Raw genomic sequence first — 21,673 nt, forward strand, 5'->3', positions numbered from 1 at the left:
GTAATTTTAGAATACTTACGACTTCCCTCCGAACTATGTAATTAGGAAACGATAATGATAATCGGCGTAGTGTTAGAGTCGCTTTACCGGCTGGGATAAAATTTGTTTCGCGATTAGATTCAATACGTAGGTGTGCAAAGCCTAGCTGCGCGTGCATACGTGTGTACATAGCGTGCACAGACGTCACTTGATAGCGGCCATCCTGCAGCATTGTTTTCACGGTGAAAGGCCGTAAACTTACCTGCCGCTGTTATTTCGAGAAGCGTCGTGAAAGCTGATAGCAGTACTTCAGAAAGGGCTGTGGAAACGTCACATGCAAGCTATGTGTAATTTTTTTTTCAGCAACATTGGCGATCATCCAGTTTGCATTCCCTTCGATAATGTAATTCTTATTGGGGTGTTAACCCCAGCAGATGGCCTTTTTGGTCACTTTTTGCTAGAAATGGTGCGTTTCTCGGCCAGAACTTAAGGCGATGACCTGGAATAACTGATCGGATATCATATATCTTGTTAAACCTGCGTCTTTCTTTTTGCTCGGCTGCTTTCTGTGCAGTTTCGATTCAGCCGCCACGTTTGTGCAGGTAAGGGCAGCGTACACTGGCAATAATAGCTGTACAGCACCCTACACGTAGCGATAGGGTGGTTATTATAACCTTTTCATTATTAATACAGACAGCAATGGTGAATGTGCTTCCCTGAATGTTTTTTTCCTGCGTAAACATTGCTGAAAGTATGTGGTACGCGATTGGCGTTCAACACATCATAGACTGTTATAAATGCAGGGCCTGTAGCACACTCCTGACGTTAGGTAATTTCCGCATGTTCATCTCTTCGGGGAGGGTGGGATCGAATGTACTACACACAGGCAAGCCATGGCTTCTTTGAACTCCCAGCACGCGTGAACCGGGCTCTCGTTTGTGCGCAGCGTTGATACAAACTCAATAACTGAGAAGAAGTGGGATATACCCAGAAATATGACGAAGACCATTTTCCTCACTGAAGGCATTGTGTTACTCGCTTTGTTCCGTTCGTGCGTGGATTTTACATCTTGTACTAGCTACCAAACGCTGGGCACCTTTCACACTGGTCTGTAGAGATTTTAGTGACAAAATCTGACGACGGTTTCTATAGCCGCTGCTAGCCAAATGTTTCGTGGGGGCCTGTTCTAAAAGCTGCGCCGGTGACTTTCAAGGACAAAGATGTTACAGGATTCATTCCGTGGATTTTTGTTTGAATAGTTTGCGATTTTTTCTCTGGTCTGTCCGATTTGTCATATGCAACAGACACCTTCACCTTCTTTTTCGGCTAAACGTCATGGAAAGTCACAGTGTCATGCCACTTTGTCTGCCTACGCAAGGACTTATTAGCAGGCAATTGAACTATAAACTATCCTTCTACAGACACTGAAGAGGCTGAAAACTTTGCTGCAAGATCGAACGAATTCGGCCATTTTATAGTGCGTGCTTACGCCAAGCGCCGTTTTGTCCTCCTCTTTACTTAGTTGAAGGCATGTTGCAATCATGCCCGTCTGCGTGACTCTAACGGTGTACCGCTCTTGTTTCTTCACTCACCGATGTAGCTTTCGCACCTCTGGTTGTGTGTCCGTAACTGAAGACGCCCTGTTCGGTGTGTGCGGTCCTGGAGTTATCAATCTAACAGGCAATTTCAAAACCCTTGCGAGGACGCTGCATCTCTAGTGGATTTGATTTGGGAGACGACGCTTGCCGGCTGTTGCCCCAACAGGCAGCTTTTCCGAGTGGAAAGGATGCAGGCGGCAGGCCGCAATTATGGAGTTTAAGGAGGAATACCCCAACCTCGATAAAAGCTGATTTATCTCTAATTGCGGTTATCTATGTCTCGTTTAACACGAATACGGCGTGCTCGGAAGATACTCTGCAACTTCACAAGAACTTTGTTTTTTGTTTTTGACGTGTGGCCTTCTTCCGCCTCGCGTGTATGGTATTCCTGGCCCGGCTTTACCCGCCGCGAGGATCTTCGAATAATCTGTGTGGGCGCGGCTTTTACCCCAGAAACTACGGCAATTCAAAGAACACGAGCTCCACGGATTTGTTTCTCGTACAGTACGCGCTACTGGAAGAGACCTTGGCCTGCCTATTGAGAATATGACGGAGCCTTCTGTCGCCACGAGTTCCCCATGAGGGGCCTCGAGTACAACCTGGGGCGCCACATTTTCGCCAGTAGACACAGAGCCCAGCAAACCACTAACATCTCTGCGACGTCCCAAAAAGATCCGAACGTCTATGTCCCAGAAGTATCTCTGTTAGACATTCGTGCAACGTGCAATATTTTTATGAAAATTTTTGGATGTTGAAATAAGATTGCTGGTACCTTAATGTCAGCCGTTCTTTCAACTATGCTAAAGACGTACTCTCGATGTTGCTGCTGCTTCGTTTGTGGACGGTATTCAGACATACAGTCGACTCTCGATAAACGGAACTTCAGAGGACCGAAAAAGTTAGTTCCATTTAACAGGAGTTTCGGTTACTGAGATATATATGTCTAAAAGTACAAATTTATGTGCGTACACACTCTTAATGCCATTTCATGAAACTCTAAGCACTAGAAGGTGAATGTAGCTGATCGTTTTTCAGAAAGCAAGAAAACTACAAGAGGTTCAGGCACAGCACTCACAAAGTTGATTTGGCAACAATGAGTCGCTGTTCACTCTAAATACATCAATTATTTTTGTTCGGGCCCTTGCAACTGCATATCCACGGAGGCTAGAGACCTCAACTTCGCGAGTGCTTACGAGCCACCGAATTTCGAAGACGGAAACGTGGTAATGAAGTGCGAATAGCACTACGATGGCACGAACGAGATGGCAGGAGCTGAGCCTTGTAACCTCGGCGTCTTGAATCGAGACCGAACGACTAGAACAACTGCGATGTTGCATTTGTTGCACTCCTGACCACTAACGAGACGAGGCTTACGAGGCCAACAAAGAGAGACAGAGAGAATAAACTTTATTGTTAGCAAAAGGGTTACGATGGAGCTATTTTAGCTAAGTCGGAGTGGTTCCTTATTCACACGTTCCCATATGCTTCCCGAGCCTCCTGGCCCCTGTGGATCAGCCGAAGTTGGTCTTCCAGGGCGGGGCTTCTCAGCAAGATCTCCCATCGCTCACCCTCTATGCTGACGGAGTCAATAAGAATAGGGGGGGGGGGGGGAGGAGGGGACTTGAGTTTTGTGCATTCTCCGATGGTGTGTTTTAGGGTGCCTGGTTTTGAGCATAGGGAACATTCTTTTGCGTATCTAATTGGGAAAATGCGGTTGAGGGGTAAAGGGTGTGGGAACGAGGCTGCCTGTATCTGTAGACACATGATTGTTCTTCACTGGATAGTTTAGGATGAGGGCGCGGAAGGCTTCTTCTGTTCTCCCTGTAATGTTTGGGGATTTCTGCATATTTCGTTATTGGATGCATCCCTTCTTCCGTTTGCTCTGTCGCCCGGAGTTTACGTCTCGGACCTGTCGATGGGATAATTCGTTTCCCTCGATCGAGGAATGCGCATGGACCAAAATGAGTTGAATTCTTGTTTCCTGGGGTGTCCCGCTTGTCAGAATTTTGGCGGCACTTTCTGAGATCGATCCGGTTCTGTATCTGTTGTAGGCTTTCTTCGAGTCCGTGAGAATTGTGGCTGTACCAGGTTGCGTTAGCGCCAGTGCTATGGCGGCCTCTAAACAAGGCTAAACAAAACATGGAGGAAGAAAAACAATACAAAAACGAAACAGCCGGAGCCGTAAAAAGCTGATTCTCATGACAATGGGTTTCACAAGAAGTTCAATTTCAAGCTCCGTTTATAGGGTGACGCGGAAATTTTAGTTCCAATTACCCAGAGTTTTTTTTATGTTACCTGAATACAAAACCAACAAACCTACAGGCTAATGTTCCGTTTAAGTGGTAATTCCGGTTAAGCGATTTCCGTTTATCGAGATTCTACTGTATTTTGTTGACGTTGTTCAGATGTTGCTGGGATGTCGGTTTTTTACTTCGTAAATGTATATTGCAGTTACATTTATTTTAGCTATATCTGCTATACTTTATTTTCAAACTCTCTACGGCCGTACTGCTTTGAAGTTACCGAGGGGTTTTGTATGTGTTTTCTATGGGTTTTGTACTGAGGGGTTTTGTGCAAGTTTTGTAATCCACCAAGTGTCCAAGGCATTGACTGGAGAAGCCCGCAAGAAAATGGCCCCTCCCTTCCCTTGCCGATGCATCTGTTCGATGCACGTCGAGTACAGGAGCAATGCGAGCAGCAACAAAGTTCCGTGCAGGCGCTTGGGAGAAAACGTGATAGCCTTGGGGATGGGTTTTTTGCCCCAGTTGTGCTGGCCTCACCCCCCACAGTGACAGAATGACTGTCATGACAGTGACTGTCCCGACAGTGACTGGCATGGCACCTGAAGGGTCACCTATGAGCTACCAGCAAGCATTCATGCCACGTTTCGCCGTGGGCATCTCGCGAGCACGCAGAGGCTGGGAAACGTCGTGTTTACTAGACCGTGGCATGCAGGGGTGCGCGAATGCTTCCCTTTGTTCCATTTATATCCACAGTTTGCTATACTACATGCGCTATAAATCAGCGAAGTAGTTTAATTTACTGGGATTTTCACTGTGGATACAAAAAAAAGCAAAAGCACTCAAGCTGATGCGTAGCGGGCTGATGCAACTGTGACCGTTTTCTTTTTTTTAAATAAAACTTCAAAATTGTTTCGGCTACCTACATCATTACGTCGGAGGCATGCATGCAACATGTAACAAACTGGAGTAGTGAGTGTGTATTTTAGTTGCAAAATTTTCGGCAGTAAATACATCGTGGCTGAAATGGCAGTAGGCACCAAGTTAACTTGACGTAACAACAAACCTTCCAGCCCGGCAAATCGGGAACCAAGTGCAAAAGCTCGAACTTTCCACCGTTAGATCATCATAAAACAGCGTACGCCACTACTGCAACGACACGCGGCTAAACAGAACGTAAAAGAAACCAACAACACACTCCCATACCGTGCGCGCCCGCCACAGAGGAAATTTTCAACGGCGCCGTGACGGCGTTGTGCGGCAAGAAAAGTTTGTTTACAGCCCTAGGTAAGATAAAGGCTCGTGTAGGGGCTAAGCGGTACCATTTAACAATGAAATGAAGCGGGCGCAGAGCCACAGGGACGAGTGAAGAAACAGCCTAATTTTGGCAACGTGTGGTACTGTTTTCCCGGTCGAGCGCCGCTGTCAGTCACATAAATAGGTGGCGCACGCTCAGGCTTCATTTAGAATACAAAGGCTGGACCACAGAACTCCAACGCAGCTGTATTTTTCCTCCGGACAGCGACTACAGAATCCCGCGCTTAGCGAACCAACGACAAATATTCACTCCCAGCGCACCGCGCCCAACGTGTCACAAAGGTTGCTCGCGCCGGCATAGTTCGCGTCAGAAAGTTCGTTCAAAAGCGTGGAACTTCACGTACCTTTTCTCTATTTGGACCGGTATTTCCGCATTGCGTGCATGGCGGCACAAAGCAATGCTCCGGCATTGTAGTCCATCACCAAGAGCGGTCAATGCCCGCCTTCTATGTTTTGATAATTGGTTTCGGTTTCAAAGGACCGTACCAAAATGGCGGACCTAGTTACTGGAGTCGGCGTGAGATGGCGGGGCGCATTTTGCATAGGGTATATTCGCGTTTGTGTTCAGGCCAACGCTTCAATTCTTGCCCTTTTTCCAAATGAACGGCATGAATTCGTCCTTTACCGTTGACGGCGTCGGCAACAATGTACGGCGACGTGAGCCGACGCGGGAGGAGGAGGAGGAGGAGGAGAAAACTTTATTGAAGAGGTAGATCGAACTTCGAAGTGGGCGGGGTCCTCAGTCCAGGACTCCGTTGGTGCGGACTGCTGTCTTCGCCCTTTCAGCGAGCCAAAGCTGCTTACTTATATCCGAGCTGGCAAGTTCACTCTCCCACTGCTCCTATGTAGCTACGCCGGTGTCTATGCTGTTCGCCAGATATCAGCGTCGACGCAGCGCCAGAAAGCATCCGAAAGCCGGCGACATCGTCCGGATTCCATGTCCATCTCCTGGTTTGGGGTCATTACGTTCGCAGAAAACAACCATTTTTTTAACGTGCGGTAATTTGGTGCCTTGCGGCAAATTACAAGCTATTTCTGTTCGAAAGTGAGCATTCCTTCGTGGCTAGCTTGGCTTTCATCGGGGAGATCGGGGGTTTGGGAGAGTTTTTGCGAGTTAAATACGGGAGCTCTGGCTATATCGCTTGTAGTGTTAGCATGATGGGCTTGTCTGCAAGATCGGTGCGTAACGAACAAAGTTTATCAACGCCAAAAATCTAGCGGTGCATTCAATTTCATTCGCGGCTACCGTAGCTTGCACAGGGGGAACGATGAAGCGCGATAACTTTTCTTGGCTTAAGTAAGGGAGCTTTGGTTACATCACTTGCAGTATTAGCATAATTGACCTCGCCTCCAAGATCGGTGTGGAAGAAACAAGCGTTAGCACTGCCGAAATTTGTCAAATACGACCAAAAGATATCACCCGACAATATTCGCTGGCAGCCTCTGTTAGGGTACCAAATTCTTGGGTCCACGCCAAGTTTTCCGACGTGGTCGTGTGGATTGGAGCTTAGGTGCTGGTGTTGTGTTTTGAAAGTCTATGGTTCGAATATTGGCAAGACCTCACGGATTTTTTTAGTTTTTTTTTTTTTGCAATGAGGCTGTCATCCAATTTTTTTCAAGGCAAAAAAGGCACAGTACCTTGCCGTTTAACCTACAAGTGACGTTTGACGGTAACCTCTGTATCAAGGCAGCCCCGAAATTTGCTTTGCTCACACTTTGAATTCATGAAGCTGCAGCCGGTACGTAACATCAAGGTTAAATCAAGTAGCAAGTAAAGTTGTGCTAATTGCGTCTTCGTTCATCCTCCTATCTTATTTTGTTCAGATTTGACGTTAATGACCCCCCCCCCCCCCAAAAAAAAAAAAAAAAAACCTTACAAGGCTCGTTGGCAACGTCGCTCGTAAACGAATTCTGCACTAAGTCCCTGCCTCTTTCCGTGAGGTTCCGTATTGGGCTACTGTTTTGAAGGTCAAAGGTTCAAAGCAACAGTGGTGGATTACAATACTTGCACAAACCCCTCGTTACAAAACCCTTACAAAACATATACAAAACCCCTCGGTAACTTCAATACAGTACGCCTGCGGAGAGTTTGAAAATAAAGTATAGCAGATATAGGTAAAATAAATGTAACTGTGATAGACATGTTCGAAGGAAAAAACGGACATACCAGCAACATCTGAACAACGTCAGCAAAATATGTCTAAATACCGTCCCCAAATGAAGCAGCAGGAACATCGAGAGTACGTCTTTAGCAAAGTTGAAAGAACGTCCGACATTAAGCTACCAGCAACGCCATGTCAACATCCAACAATTTTCATTAAAATGTTGCCCGTTGTACGGATGTCTAATAGAGATACTGCTGGGACATAGACGTTCGGATCTTTTTGGGACGTCGCAGAGATGTTAGTCGTTTGCTGCGTCGCTGGCTTAATGCTCTGCTGTCTCGGACGTACCCACTGTTAAGGCAGCTCATTGCACGCAAGATCCGGTGGCGCCTCTTAAAACCTTCGGCTTGCAAGAGGGCGACTAGGTGCACAACAGCCAGGATGTGACTCCATGCTCCACTGCAACCCGCCAAGCACTCGCACGCTGCCTCCACAATTGCCACACTGTCCGTCTCAAAGGTGAGGCACACAACATAGGGCCGGCCATTTTTCTTCTGGGAGCGAAAGCAGCTGCTGAGCGCATGGATGAGGCCCAACCTGCAAGAACAGAGACAGTAACAGTAAATAGCCTTCAGGGAAGAACAGGACTAGTCCGCTACAGTTTATGGTGAAGGGACAGAGCAGAAACCAGTGGCCGCAAGGAACAGACTCAAAATGACGAGATTTTGTGTCTTGCTTAACACTGTTGCAAGTGCAATAATCTACACCTCAAACAGCAATGATGTCAAAATTGTTTTTCAAGTTCGAGCGTGCAAGTATCTCTGCATGCTTTGTTAATGCATTTTCAAGAGAAGGAAGTTTAACATTTAAAAACCTCGCCGTTGGTAATGATACCAGTACCCGCATAATCGCGTTCGTCATAACTAAAGCAAGCAATATTATGATTATCTGGCACTCACTTCCAGAACCTTTCGAGATAAACAGGTAAACGTTCGGGCTATACCGATGACCCATAGAATTAAAAAAATCTTCTAGTTGAATGAGTTCGAGCTAACGAGGTTTTACTGTAATTTATCTGTTCGTGCACACCAAAAACATGCGCTTTAGAAACAAACACAACCACCCCACCACCAAAAAAAGAGAAAAAAGACACAGAAACAGATTTTTGCGGCAGAACATGCGCAATAAATAATAAAACACACAAAAAAAGAAAATTCAAGACGTATGTGCGCTTTTGTAGTTGACTTCGCCGCAAGGCACAATTGCTTTGCGGCAAACGCGCGGGCGGACGACCGTCACGGAAAACGGCCGCAACCTTTCCGTAAACATCTTCGCCAAAAATCATCCCCTATATTCGATGTACAGCATTTGAAAATACCTAATGCACCCACTAGCGGCACGGTCTGGCGATTGTCGCTTTCCTCCTTCAGGGTTATTGCAACAGGGTCGCCGCTACGCATTGGCATGGTAAACAACGGTGAACAAAGTGCTATACAACTGCTCCTGTCGGTTAACTCGTGTCAAGGAGAAGAATTTACTTACTGCGAGTCGCACGTGTTTGTCCGCACCGATGAAGGCGAGCAATGCGCCTCGGTGGCTAGGCGGCATGCCCTGCTCCGCTGCCGCTCCGACGGGTCTTTGGCGCGGCGACCCGAGTGGTATGAGTTTTCAGACACAGTAGGAAGCGCAGACAAGTACTTCGTCCACAATCCGCGGTCGGAAGCCGGAAAATGCCATCCAGTTTGAGCCATACCGCGTTACCATCACCTACTGTTCCACAGTAAACAATACGAGACTTCCCGATCGGCGCCCGTACCATTATGGCCGACGGTCTCGTTAACATCCGTGTTGCTAGATCACCAAGCAATTTCGCATAAGGTCTATTGGCGCAAAAACAACGGTAAACTGCAGGCGCCGCCGTTAACGCCTGAAGTTGAGCTCGTCGAGTAGCAGCGAATCTCTCCCGGATGAAGAGCAACTTTCCCGCGTGGAACGCCGGCGTGAGCCAATGCCGGCGTGAGCCAATATCACTTCTTCAAAAGGCTTTCATGGAATATTTTCGACGGCCTCTGTCACTTCTAAGAACGCGCACAGGACCGATTGCCTGTTTATGCGTGCGCAGGTTTGTAGTGGAGAATAGTGGGAGGGAGGAGCAGAGGCGTGCACGCGCAGCTATAGGTTTCATGCCCGTCCTGATCAATGGCATGTCCCTTATGCTGGACAGAGATCTAAACATGAACGCTAAAGGGCCCAATGGAACCTGTCCGGAGTCCTTAGTGTAGTGCGGCTAGGGTTTGTGTGTTGGGCTATGTTCAGATTACCGACGTCAAAACTGTACCGCGGATTATGGACGTAAAAAATTCCATGTCACGCAGTTCAGTTGTGTGAGACGTGAACTGACCTCATTCTTTAAGGTTATTACGACTGTTGCGGCAACCGTCTGAACCTGGCCTAGACAAACAGTAAGATGCTTACGACGTGAGAGAGACACAGGCAGTTGCATGTTTATCTGCAACAACAATGCTTGGATCCTTCTGAGATTCATTCAGCTAATCGCCTAGGAAATATGCTCCATCGCAAATTCGATAAACGTGTAAACGTGTTTGCGATAAACAGTCCCCTCCGTGGACTGCGTCCAGCTTTGCAGGTCTTTCTTCTTCACAGAGTGGAAAGGCACTAATTTTTTTAGTAAAGCTATCTTTTAAGCTGTTCTCTCATTTACGCTACACAAATCACTGGCTTTGTGCCGCTCTTCATTTGAAAAAATAAAAGTGCTTGGTTGACGTCTTGGGATTACGCCTTGCAGAAAATTGGGTGGTATATTTGAAGTGGTCGCTACAGAAAAAGAACAGCGAAGTTTTTTCCTAAGCACTTTGACAGCCAGAGCGGCGACCATACGCAGAACATCTGATGCATTCGGCTTTAGATGCCTTGCATTTCTCGATGAGTAAAACAAAGGTATGTAGCACAAAAATTAGCCTTCTACCTGCTCCTCCCTTTGCTTTCCCGCTCACCGCTGATGCTGTTTTTCTCCCGTCATAGTACTCCCTAACTAAACACGCTAGAGGTTTGCTCAAGTGAGTTTAAATTTACAGCGTTCGACTTCTCCAGGGCGGATGCCTCTATGCCAGCGCTGCCGTACGGCGGAGACGCGCGTGGATCGAGGTGCCCTACTTCAGCATTTATACAAGCACATTTCTTTACTTCACGTGCTTTCCAAGCGGAACGTAGACCATTTTTAGTGGAACCTTTCGTAAGTATTTCCATTTCTTTCTTAAATTACCGCCTGACTTCATAGTGGCACGGGAGACCGCAGGCGACGTAGTGAATACGTTTTTCTGCAGTGGGCATATTACTTCATTTGCTATTGCAAAAATCAATCATCCATAAAGGAACGCTGCAAATATCCCTTGTGTATCGATTTTCTGCCTCATATGTGCGTAATGTTTTGTTCTTGTTCAACGATGTTGCCAAGTGGGAACATTGCGACCGGACTTCGACGATTATGATTTGGGCGTGGATATATGACTCTTATATATATATATATATATATATATATATATATATATATAAGATATATAAGGCCGGCTTGCTGAATCGAATGACAGACAGACAGACAGACAGACAGACAGACAGACAGACAGACAAAAATTTTCCCGTTCAAATAGCCTAAGAATGACTATCGTCTTTAAAAAACCCACAGCAAGATCGTGACCAAACGCACTGCCAAAGCGGCCGCCGCCGTCCAAGCCTCCTGCACCAACCTGCACCGGATTCCAGCTCCGCTATGCAGAAGCTTTGGTCAACATATGAAGGTGTCCCTTAGCGTTACGGAGGTTTTGTGACAAGAAACGCATCGAGGAACTCTGGGCCGTATACGAAGGTCACTGCACAGCTCCGGCTGCCAGCCACCCTCTTCCCCCTCTTTCGCTTGGAGGTCTTCTGTACTAAAGTTTCGCTCTCTCTCTCTTCTCTCAAAAATTATTCCAATCAGGGATCTGCGAGTACTAGATGGCCAGCTGAGGTTCTCGACTTAGGATGTGAATAAAGGAGGAGATATGCTATGGGTATTCCATACGCGCCAAGATCTCGGAAGGCACCACTACCGCATTTATCGGCCCACTCTCATGCAGCGCAGGTCGGCCACAGCCGTTTCGAATTAGGCCTTGATCAGGGCGTGCCACCACCAGGTTGATGCCATGTTCCAGCACGACGTACATCGCCTGCTAGTGTTCGGATACGGTGATGTCCCCATCCTCATCTTGTACAAGTAACTTACGGAATTGAGTGTAGGAACATGTCGCGTGGAACGTACCGGACGCTCCGTAAACGCCCGGCATTGCGAGCACGCGTGTAACATGAAATCTGCTACTGCCAATGCCATTATGGGACGTGTTACGTTATGCCCGTGCGATCATTCGAGAACTACAACGACCAAACAACAGGCGAGATTTTGAAGCCTGTTCTATGCATGAGCGCGCAAGTGCATGGGTCAGCAGGCCATCCGTGTACCTGTCGTCGAAAAGGATAGTTTATCTCTGAACTTAATTCCTTCCATTTGTGTTCTCTCCGCTTGTTTTTTTATTGCCAGCGCGCCATAAATTCATTATTTGCAAAGCAGCGCCTGTGTTTGTCTCTTCATCGTTCCAGCGTCACGGTCTTTGAGCTGTTTTTCTCCGAGATTTTGATCGACCAGCTAAGCTTTATGGCTTACGACCTTGTCACTAAAATCTTGTGACATAACTCTCAAAGCGAAATCCTATAAATAGCTATCACAGACTCCTCTGTTACAGCTATAGAGTGTTCGCGTTTCTGTGTTCGCTTTTGTTTCTTCGTCTTTTTGTGTGAATGACCTCCACAGGCCAAGTGACGACACTTCAATCGGCAGCTTCTCAAGGATCAGAGCGCCATGTTGATGGCGTACAGTTACTTCACTCATGTGCCCTCGCGTTCATTTTGTGTGCGGCACGCGGTAGCCACTCGTACCACCACTCCCAACCACCTGAGAAAGCGCGGTAGTAAAGTACTCCGCATCTAATCTATAGAAATCCATGTTCAATTCTCAGTCGAACTTATCGGTGTTTTATTTCATTATTAATCGCGGGGACATTTGGGCTACGAACATGAAAAAAATATTGGGAGGTTGCATAGTACGGCTCCAGCGCGAAGGACCATTTTATAGCGAAGTAGTCTATTTCTATATCAGGGATTTTTTCTGGCCACACCGAAAATTACCCCCTCAAAATTCGTCCCCCTTCACAATTGAAATGTAAAGACTGAGGAAACAGCGAAGCTGGTGGCCTTCTCTTGTCGGCCCATCATATCGGTAGATGGGACACTGATGCCGCCAAGCGCACGCCGTCGCTCTAAACTAGAAGAATAACTGCAAGTTAGGGCTCACGTCATCACTAGTGTTACATCGTCTAGCCGTTCCCGTAGCGGGTTACGTTGCCTCCGTCATGTAATGGTAGCGTGGTGGACGAGCGCCCAGCAGAAGACGTGCAGAATCGGTGTTGACGCCAAAAAGCCGAGAGCAAAACTTAACTGGTTTAGTTCATCGCGAGTGATGAACAGCGACGATGCTAACGAGCTTACAGCATTTACTTGGGCAGAGCAACAGTCCTTGCGGGAGCCCGAAGCGTTCTTAGATGGGGTCACCCAAAGAGGGGAGTTTATGCACAACAGCGCCAATAGCTCCACGGCCTCCCAGCGCTTTACACACGTTCCCAGCAGAGTACAAACACACGTGAACACCCTTTCGTGATCTCGTGATAGAGGGCGCCCGTTTAGCCTCAGAGAAGGGGGAAGGAAAATCTCGGCGAGCGGTACCTGTTCATAGGGTTAAGTCTCAACATGAGCCCGCTACAACCAGTTTGCTCTGTATTTTGCAACTGCTGCGGGCGTGAATCGCTGCCTGCGAGGGTCTGCGCGGCAGACACGCTTCGGCTTGTCGTAACTTGTTTGAGGAGGGTGGGCTTCGCTGCAACACAGAAAAACTTCCCCGTACTGCACTAAACTTGTCTTGCGGGAGCACATGGTAGCGCCGCGCGAACACGTAACTCTGGGCGCCGCCAATCACCGACGCGCACCTCCAAATTCGAACATCTGCGCTGCGAACTTAAGTGTCACACCTGCTCGTCGCCTTGCTACCTCCTCGCCAAACCCCTTACATTTCTCTGCCTAGCATTTTCCGTCGCCCCACTTTGCTGTGCCGATTTTTGTGTTATGCTCGAGATGATTGGAACTCAAGCTTTCACTAAGTGAAAGAGCCAAATCATACAGAAACAGCGAGCAACAAAACCAAGCACATATCACCCAAACCAACGCGTAGTGCCGCTAGTGCCGGAGCGTAGGTTACCCCCTAAAAAGTGACAGTGAAAAAACGAAACTACACAAGCAAAACGCCTGCCGCCTAAGTGAGCGTTTATCACCGAGCGCTTATCACCGCTGCCTCAGTGCGGTGGACCCGTGAACCGCTGCTGCAAGACAAGCTGCGCCCTCAGCTAAGACATTCTTTTCTCTTCTTTTATCGTAATGGCGACGCCGCATATAGTCCATGCTCAAGCTTCGTTGGTCAGCCATTTTCGCAGAGTGAAATGTCTCATCATACTTTATTGGCTTTCCACTGCGCGACGAAAAGGAAAGCTGATTCGAGCATGCTCTCAGTAAGATGAAAACGTTCGGCTGAGGTTGAGAATAGGGTACCAGCGAACGCTGGCGTTTCGTGACATGCTCTTTAACCTCCAAAAAAAAAACTACACTGAACCCCGAGACAACCTGAACCTAATTTTTCTTATTCGTCAGCGAACAAGACATCGTTTGTAGTGAAGAACAGCTCGAGATAACTGCGAAACGCAATACCTTTCAGTTACAACAAAACAATATTCAGCCTACAGCAATATTAAAAAAAAATCACGCCATATCCACGGAATGAATGATGATAAGTGGGGCGAAGCTCGAGAGGGGGAGATCATCGGTAACCGTAACTTTCCCGTGAAAGTTCGCCCATTACATCATTAAGAAAGACGTAAGACTGTGTGCGTACATTGTACAAATCAACTTTTATTTTCGGAGTCAGTGCTCCCAAGCCCAGACCTGGTGAAAGACCCCGCGCCATCGAGGACTACCCCGCACCCTCACCACAATTTGTCACGTAGGAAGGGACACAACGGTAAAGAAAGAACTTTTATTTAGGGCGAACTTGTGCCCGAACAAGAGGAGAGGAAACGAGCAAAGGTCCTTGCGTCTCGTTCGATCTCCGAGAACGACTGCCTGCGTTCGTGGCGTGATCTCTTGCGTGATCTCCCCCTCGCAGTGCACGTGCGCTCGCGCCTCCGTTGGCGAACACAGACAAGCTCACGCTCCCGGTGCCGAGTTTGCGCTGCCGGTTGCAGCCGGTTCTTGCGCGTGCAACGCGGCCCACTTTGCGAGATCTCCGAAAGCATGCGGCGGTCACGTACCACGAGACACAAGGGATGGACAGACCCATGACTTAAGGAGCTTCGCCCCTAAAAAATCCCGGGTTTCTCCACGAACGTGATACCAGGGAATGGGCGAAGCATGCAGTCTATAGGTGTATTCTCGGCACCTGGGCGTTTTATCCAACGGAGATGAAACCATTGGGGTTACATCTACACCGCATTGCTGGACAAGTCTCGTGTCTTTGAAGAACAAAGCGTTCTAGCGCGAAGCGCAAACCAGTGTCCCGGTGTTTTTTTTAGTGCGCGTTACGTTGTAGCGCGAGGCGCAAACGGATGTCCTGGTGTTTTGGTACTGCGACTACATGAAAGACGGTTACGACGACGACGACAGGAGACACCGACATCCCCAGCCCTAGGGGGCTTCGCGCTTAAAGGCAACCAACGTACTGGCTCTATGTTTCTGAAAAAAGTGTATAATTTCCAAGGTCTTTACTGATCACTGCGGCAGTTTTAGTAATCGCTAGTAGAAAGTGCATAGAGAAATTGAAAAAAGCTACACAGGAGCGTTTACGCAAAAATACCCGCTCCTCTCAATTTCTGTACATTTTTCGCACGAAAGCCTTACTTCGCTATCTTGGCGAAAGCGCGCACTGCGGCAGGAGTCCGAAAAAATGCACCTGGCTGGAACGCAAAAAAGTGTTGACAAGAATATGCCCGTCAAACGGAGACGCTTTTGGATCATGTAGCAAGAATGTTAGGTGGGGTAGCCGTTAGGGCGACAGGAAGTCTATGTAGGTGCGGAAGGAAGCAGTAGCTACGAGGAAAAACGTTAGGTGTAGCTCGGGGTGTTAACTGCACGGTGGACGTGTTATCAGCACGCAGCATGGGCCGCTCCGTTGCAAGTCGGTGTGGTCACGGGTCCATGAGATGTCGGGGGGAGGGTGGGGGGCTGTGAAGGTGTCGGGCAATAGGGAGTGATTGCGTTGATAAGCGGCTAAAGAGGTAGTTACTGCAGTCTCTTTTATAGTCTGGGACGTTTGTGATGCACTTGTGATGTGTGGTGACACGGATGACTATAACGACTGTTGGTCTCTCGGAGTGTGGAGTTAAGATAGCGGCAGCTGTGTTTTTTTTTCGTTCCTGGAGGTCTGTCACTGTGGCAACATCAGTTGCGTTGCATTGCAGGGGGAGGCGTCGGTGACTCTAGTGGCGTCTTCGTGGCTGTATGTTCCTTGAAGGTGTCCTTTGCGGGCTACTTGGCAAGCAGCTTATATAGTGGAGTATATTTCACGCTGAATTGGGGTTATTGGGAGTTTTAAACAAAAGTGGGGCGGGAGTGATTTTGATGTCTTGCTTGACTTGAGGCTGATAACCGAGTTATGTAAGCAGTCGGCGTTGAGTGGTCGGGAAGGCGCGACACCGCGTATGAGATGTGCAAGGTGACGCATAGAGTTCAGATGACCTGATGAAGACTACTAGCTTTAAGGCCATCAACTATTTGGTGGATGGGAGGCCTATGGCAGTTTTGTACGTATAACTAATCGGGATGTCCAGTTTGTTCTGCGGGACCGTAAGTATGCTCACCTGTTTTGAATATAAAAGCAATATGGGTGCCCATGGCGCAACGTTTCCGACACTTACTTTAAACCTACATGATGATTGTGACCTTTTTCTTTTTTGTTTCTTCGTCTTGTTGGCGAGAGCCACCTTGATATGGCGGTCTGCAAGAACCTCCTCCCACAGATTTTCCTCAATCAGGATCCTCCCTTGCTTTGGTGGTCATGCGATATGACGTTAGCGACACACGCACTGGGATAACTCTTGTTCAGAAACGGGCATACTATCGCAATAAAAAAAACGAAACTAGAAATGTGCTGACGAACATCATCGTAACGCTGTCGACTTGCGCTTGGGGGACCCGGGTTAGATTTTATTAAGAGTTGAAATGTCTTTTTTTATTTACTCTTTACAGCGGCAGTCATTTTCGGCACCCGAAAATAGAGACAGTATCCATATTTTTTTTGCAGAAAGGGCCACTCTGGTCACTCGCCTCAAATAAAACAACCTTCAAAAGCGGTCACCCCCGCTTAATTCGGAGAGTGGCAGGTGTTCCTACTTGGGCACAAAAATCTCAGAATTTTGTAAGCAATCTAAGCAGCGCCATTTATTTGACCCCTATAGGCGGGGAACAATCACGTTTGTAGTGAGCCAATGCCGGCGTCTTGCACACGGGCTGGCCTGTTCTTCTTTATTTAAACCGAGCTAGGAATTGAGGTTACTATATTTCGTACATCCGCTGTGTACACATGTGCCCAGTGTGCGGGGGCATGGCTCTGGAATAAGAGTGACATTCGGATTTTTTTTTAATTTTCTGTTTTTGGTTGTGGTGAGATGCGCGAGCTATATCGTTCTGCCTTCGGTATTTCCTGTGATACACCTGGTTTAAAAAACTTGCGATTACACTTCGGTATCACTAAGGACAAATTGGACTGGGACATATAATTAACGTGTCCAGTACGGCATATTGATGTGCAGTATCAAACCCAGTCAACAACACTGAACACAGGCTGCCTCGAAAATTCCCCCCAAGATCGAAATATTGCGCAGTGTTCTCACCTGAGATATCTAATGGCAGCTAAGATATCGCTAGCGAGTCAGGCAATTGAATGTTACGTAGCTCGTATTTCTTTTTCAGAAAATATCACCGAAAATATTACCATTGAAATAAGCATTCACGCAATGGGACATTTTTCCGCCTTTGGGAAAGTAGGGCCACGTTTAGTTAATCCGTAGGCTTGATAGAAAGTCTCTCAGTTGTACCTTTGTGGGAACAGTAACATCCCTCTCACTTAAGAGTTTCTGTAACATTCTATGCGAATAGACCGTACATAAGGCTACATTTGCATCAAATATTCAATAACGTTGTGTGCGAAAACACACTTTTTGGCCCAGCACGTACCAGCTGAGAAGTGTTCCCCAATTTCATTGCTGTGCGTGAGAAAAATGTCGTCTTCGCAATGAGGAATCGGGCGTCAACCGTTACAAGCATACACCCAGCTCGAAAAGTCCTGAAGGTCAGTGTGGAGCCCTGATTAATTCTTCGCAGTAAATAATCCCTCGGACACTGACACATCGCAGCTCATTCGCTATGCGGATGAAGCACGGGGCGGCACAAGCACTGTGGCATGCGCTACTTGTTTTTTTGCAAGCGGAGAATTCCTCCCCTCACTCTTGCTTTTTTTTTCCTCGTTTCGCTGTCAAATCCCCGTAGCGTCACACACGTGCCGCGTGGTATAAAAGGCTGCTCAAACGCCCACGAAATCAGCAGTTGGACAGCTGAAAGAGACCATGGTAAGCAAGCTTCTACTGACTGTGCTCTAGTCCACTTAGGTGTCATGAACGCTGCAATAGGTGTTAGCTGAATAGGCGACCGCATGGAAAGGCCTAATTTGCTCAGTTAGAAAAGTGTGACTGCTAGCCGAGTTGGCAGAAGGAAGTTTCAGAATATAGTGCATACCAGCGTACTAGCCCTAGATACTGCTGCTATATATAGTTTCCTTGAAGAAGCGCTCGTACACACGCTTGGGGGTACGTCAAACATCTAACGGGGGGGGGGGGGGGGGGGTCACGGGGCGTGTGAATTAGCAAAGTTCATTTGACGGTCATGCGGTCATTCCAGAACATTGAGGGCGAATGCGCCGCAATAGCAGATCCCAAGAATGATAGCACAGTAAGCCCAACTTACATTGCGACTGCTGTAAATTCACGGTTGTTCAGAGTAAAGCAGATATTAGGAGTCCTCATTTGGGGTATCACTAAATCTAGTGCGACTTGTTGTGTCAATAGAATAATAAATCTCACAAGCAACTTTGAAAAGTAAAGCTGCAGCCAGCATTGCTGAAGCTTAGTTCGTGTACCATTAGACATTATTTGACCTTCTCGGGGTATGCACCAGTATTTATTGTCATTGCGGTAATCTACATTTTCTTCATCATCTCATATACCATCCTCCCTCTGATTTCAAATGAGGTGGGACAGATACCAGCTGCGGCAACCACCAGACACTGCCCCAGAATGGCGTCTGTTATTTTAATACAACATATTCGCTCGTGAGTGACCTGGGACCATAATGTGAGGTGAAAATGGGTCTTTTTACCTGATTATATTATCTTTTTCTCCTGTTTTGTTTCATAGGCACCACCTCTCGGCAGGAACAGGTGTAAAGTAAAAATTTCGAATCGCAACATAGTGACAAAAATACTAATTTTGTTACACAGTGGAGTCGAGCGAAGCACTGCATTGCAGGAACTCGCTTTATCAGCTTCGAATCGTTGTCAATTGCAGCTTTAGGGGTTGTGCAGGTTTATTCCATTTCAATGCTATTTATAGCGATCGTTTCTTGGTCTCACCGATGGCGGTGTCGTTACACAACACTACCTTTAGGAAAGCCAAGCTTAGACAATGAAATGGAGCATTGTGATGATGATGAAGATTCTCCTGGGTACAATCGAACCTGGGTCCGTCGTGTTATGAAGCCAAAGTATATCCGATTACACCATCACAGCATTCGCGTCACTTAGCATTTCATTTCGGTTCACTGCGCTCGTTGGCTTTCGACTTAGGCACTTTGGATGTTGGATGACGGCCTTTATCGAACTGCAGTCACGGGTTGGTAGTGGACGAACGCTAAGCTTTCCCGTAAAAGATACGTTTGATGTCGTCTGAGTTGTGGATTTGCCTCGCAAGAACTTTGCAATTTCATTGGTGACGCTTCCACTTTGATTCTCAGAAGGACTGCACTTTGATTGTGGACGCTTTGATTTTGATTAAGGCAGCCTGGACGGTGGCACTTCGCCATTTGAGTTCCACCCACATGAAACGTTCGCGTTTCAACCAACGCCGCCTTTAGACCGAGGAGTTTCAGTTTATGGTTTATACCTCTTAAATACGCATTTCAGGAGTGGGCAGTCCACGGTGGCAGCTGCTATGTGCATTGTTTGTGGGGCATTGCTGCTCATAGCACAATAGCATTATGTACGGTGATTTCCACAATGAAGTAAACTGCTAAGCGTAGTTTCTGTTCATGTCAGGGAAACACTTTCCCTATTTACACAGAGTTTAGGGTAAATCACAGTCATAGACAATTTATCAAGACGTAGTTTAGATTAGATGATAAAAATCGACGGCGCAATTGCCTTCGCAAGGAATTTATAAGAAGCATTACGTTAGCCATGGTATTTCCTTTATTGGTTTTGCAATACTCGGTTGGCAGACATTACAAGAACCGCCTCAATACTAAACGGCTAGCATTATTTTTAACCGAACTATAAATTTTTCGTGGCACAAGGTCAAGCTTTTTCTCGCTATATTGCCTCGCAGATCCGTGCTTGCATTCTCCTCGCCCTGGCCACCAGTGCCCTCGCTGGCTACACCGGATACCCTAGCTACGGCCTCGGCCACGGCTTTGGCTACGGTGGCCTCGGCTACGCTGGCTATGGCCTGTCCCACTATGGCCTTGCCCATGGCGTCGGTTACTCTGGTCTCGGCCTCGGCTACGGCTATGCCCCAGCCGTCGGCTACCCCGTCGCCACTCCAGCTGTCTCCAAGACCGTGTCTACCTACACCGCTGCTCCAGCCGTGACCGCTGTCGCTCACGCTGCCCCAGTCGCCACCTACGCTGCTGGCTACCCAACCTATCCCGCCGTGACCAGTGTTGTCCGCCCTGCCCCAGTCGTGGCTGCTGCCCCAGCTGTCACCACCACCACCGCTGTCCATCACGCTCCAGCTGTGGCCACCGTAGCCCACGCCGCCCCAGTCGTCGGTTCCTATGGCTTCGCCCACGCTGCCCCAGTTGTCGGCGCCTACGGTGTCGGCCACGCTGCCCCAGTCTACGGCTACGGTGTTGGCCACGTCGGCTACGGTGTCGGACACTACGGTTTCGGCCATGGGCTTGGCGCCTATGGTCTGAACTACGGCTATGGCCTTGGCTCTCCCTTCCACTACAACGCCCTCCTCCGCAAGAAGAAGTGTAAGTAATTGAAGTCTTGGTTTTGTTATGACCAATGACAAAAAACGAAACCAAGTTAGGGACAACTTTGTCACCTTTAATTCTACGTTGTCGCTATCCAGTGCAGAAGCTCTTCGATAACTCGATGCCATCTGATGGCAAAAACGTATTTCAATAGGATTGTTCCTTTGCGCCACTGTGTCTGATTGGCCTAAGAGAATGAAGCAGCGACAATGCCAAATAATGTGAACGCGCACAGCAAATGTTTGTTCCAAAAAAACACTTTATCTGGATCTCAGCAGCTCAACCATACTATGCACAGATTACCGATGAGTAATAATTATGTTTCCTTGTATCTTTTTTCCAGAAATTTCTTTTCCTCTATCGACCACGATCATCTGCAGGAACTAGGAGGTGTAGACCGCTCATCTCGAGCGCCGTTGTCACTACCGTTACAAACACCCAGAAATGCAGAGAAAATAAAACATTACCATCCCGAATTGCTGTCGTTGGTTGATTATTTCTTCGTATTAACTGAACACTGACATTTGAGAATATTGGTATGGGGCGCTATTCCAGAAGGCCGGAGGTAGCTCACTGCCAAGTCTCCAGCCGCTGGAGTTAACAAAGTAGTGATAGTACAGCATTCGATAAACCTCAAGCGACACCCGCGCAATCGCGGGAAACACGCTTGGCATTATCAGCGCGCCCAGAGGAGGCCGCTCACGTTGAGAAAGCACAGCTTGTAAGAAAATCCGCGTACAGCGCCATCTAGAATCGAGTTGCAATATGCACTCCGTGTCGTAAAGAAGATAACCCAGCTATTCCTTTCAAAACTCCGGCCTGGACCCAGCCGTCTTTTAAAGCTCCGCCCTCTAAAAGCGCCGCGGGGCGGCTCCGATTTTCTCCGTGTTTTATTCTTCCACTGAAATGTGTTTGCTACATGGTTTGAGGATGGCTCCAGTGCAACCCAGAGCAATAACAAACCAAGCCGGCGAAGCAGTTC

The 21,673-nt window shown here is 47.7% G+C and overlaps 1 protein-coding gene across 1 annotated transcript; it reads left to right on the forward strand.

The window, feature by feature from the left end:
- Positions 1-17,993: 17,993 nt before the first annotated feature.
- Positions 17,994-21,160, forward strand: LOC144147042 (uncharacterized). The gene is made up of 3 exons (XM_077679070.1): positions 17,994-18,011; positions 20,040-20,688; positions 21,035-21,160. Coding segments are annotated over exons 1-3 (654 nt in total). The 5' UTR covers positions 17,994-18,008; the 3' UTR covers positions 21,037-21,160.
- The last annotated feature ends 513 nt before the right edge of the window (positions 21,161-21,673 follow it).

The sequence above is a fragment of the Haemaphysalis longicornis genome, unplaced genomic scaffold (genome assembly GCF_048455015.1).
Source record: "Haemaphysalis longicornis isolate Haplotype H1 unplaced genomic scaffold, Haemaphysalis longicornis Haplotype H1 scaffold_7, whole genome shotgun sequence".
In the NCBI taxonomy this organism is placed as follows: domain Eukaryota; kingdom Metazoa; phylum Arthropoda; class Arachnida; order Ixodida; family Ixodidae; genus Haemaphysalis; species Haemaphysalis longicornis.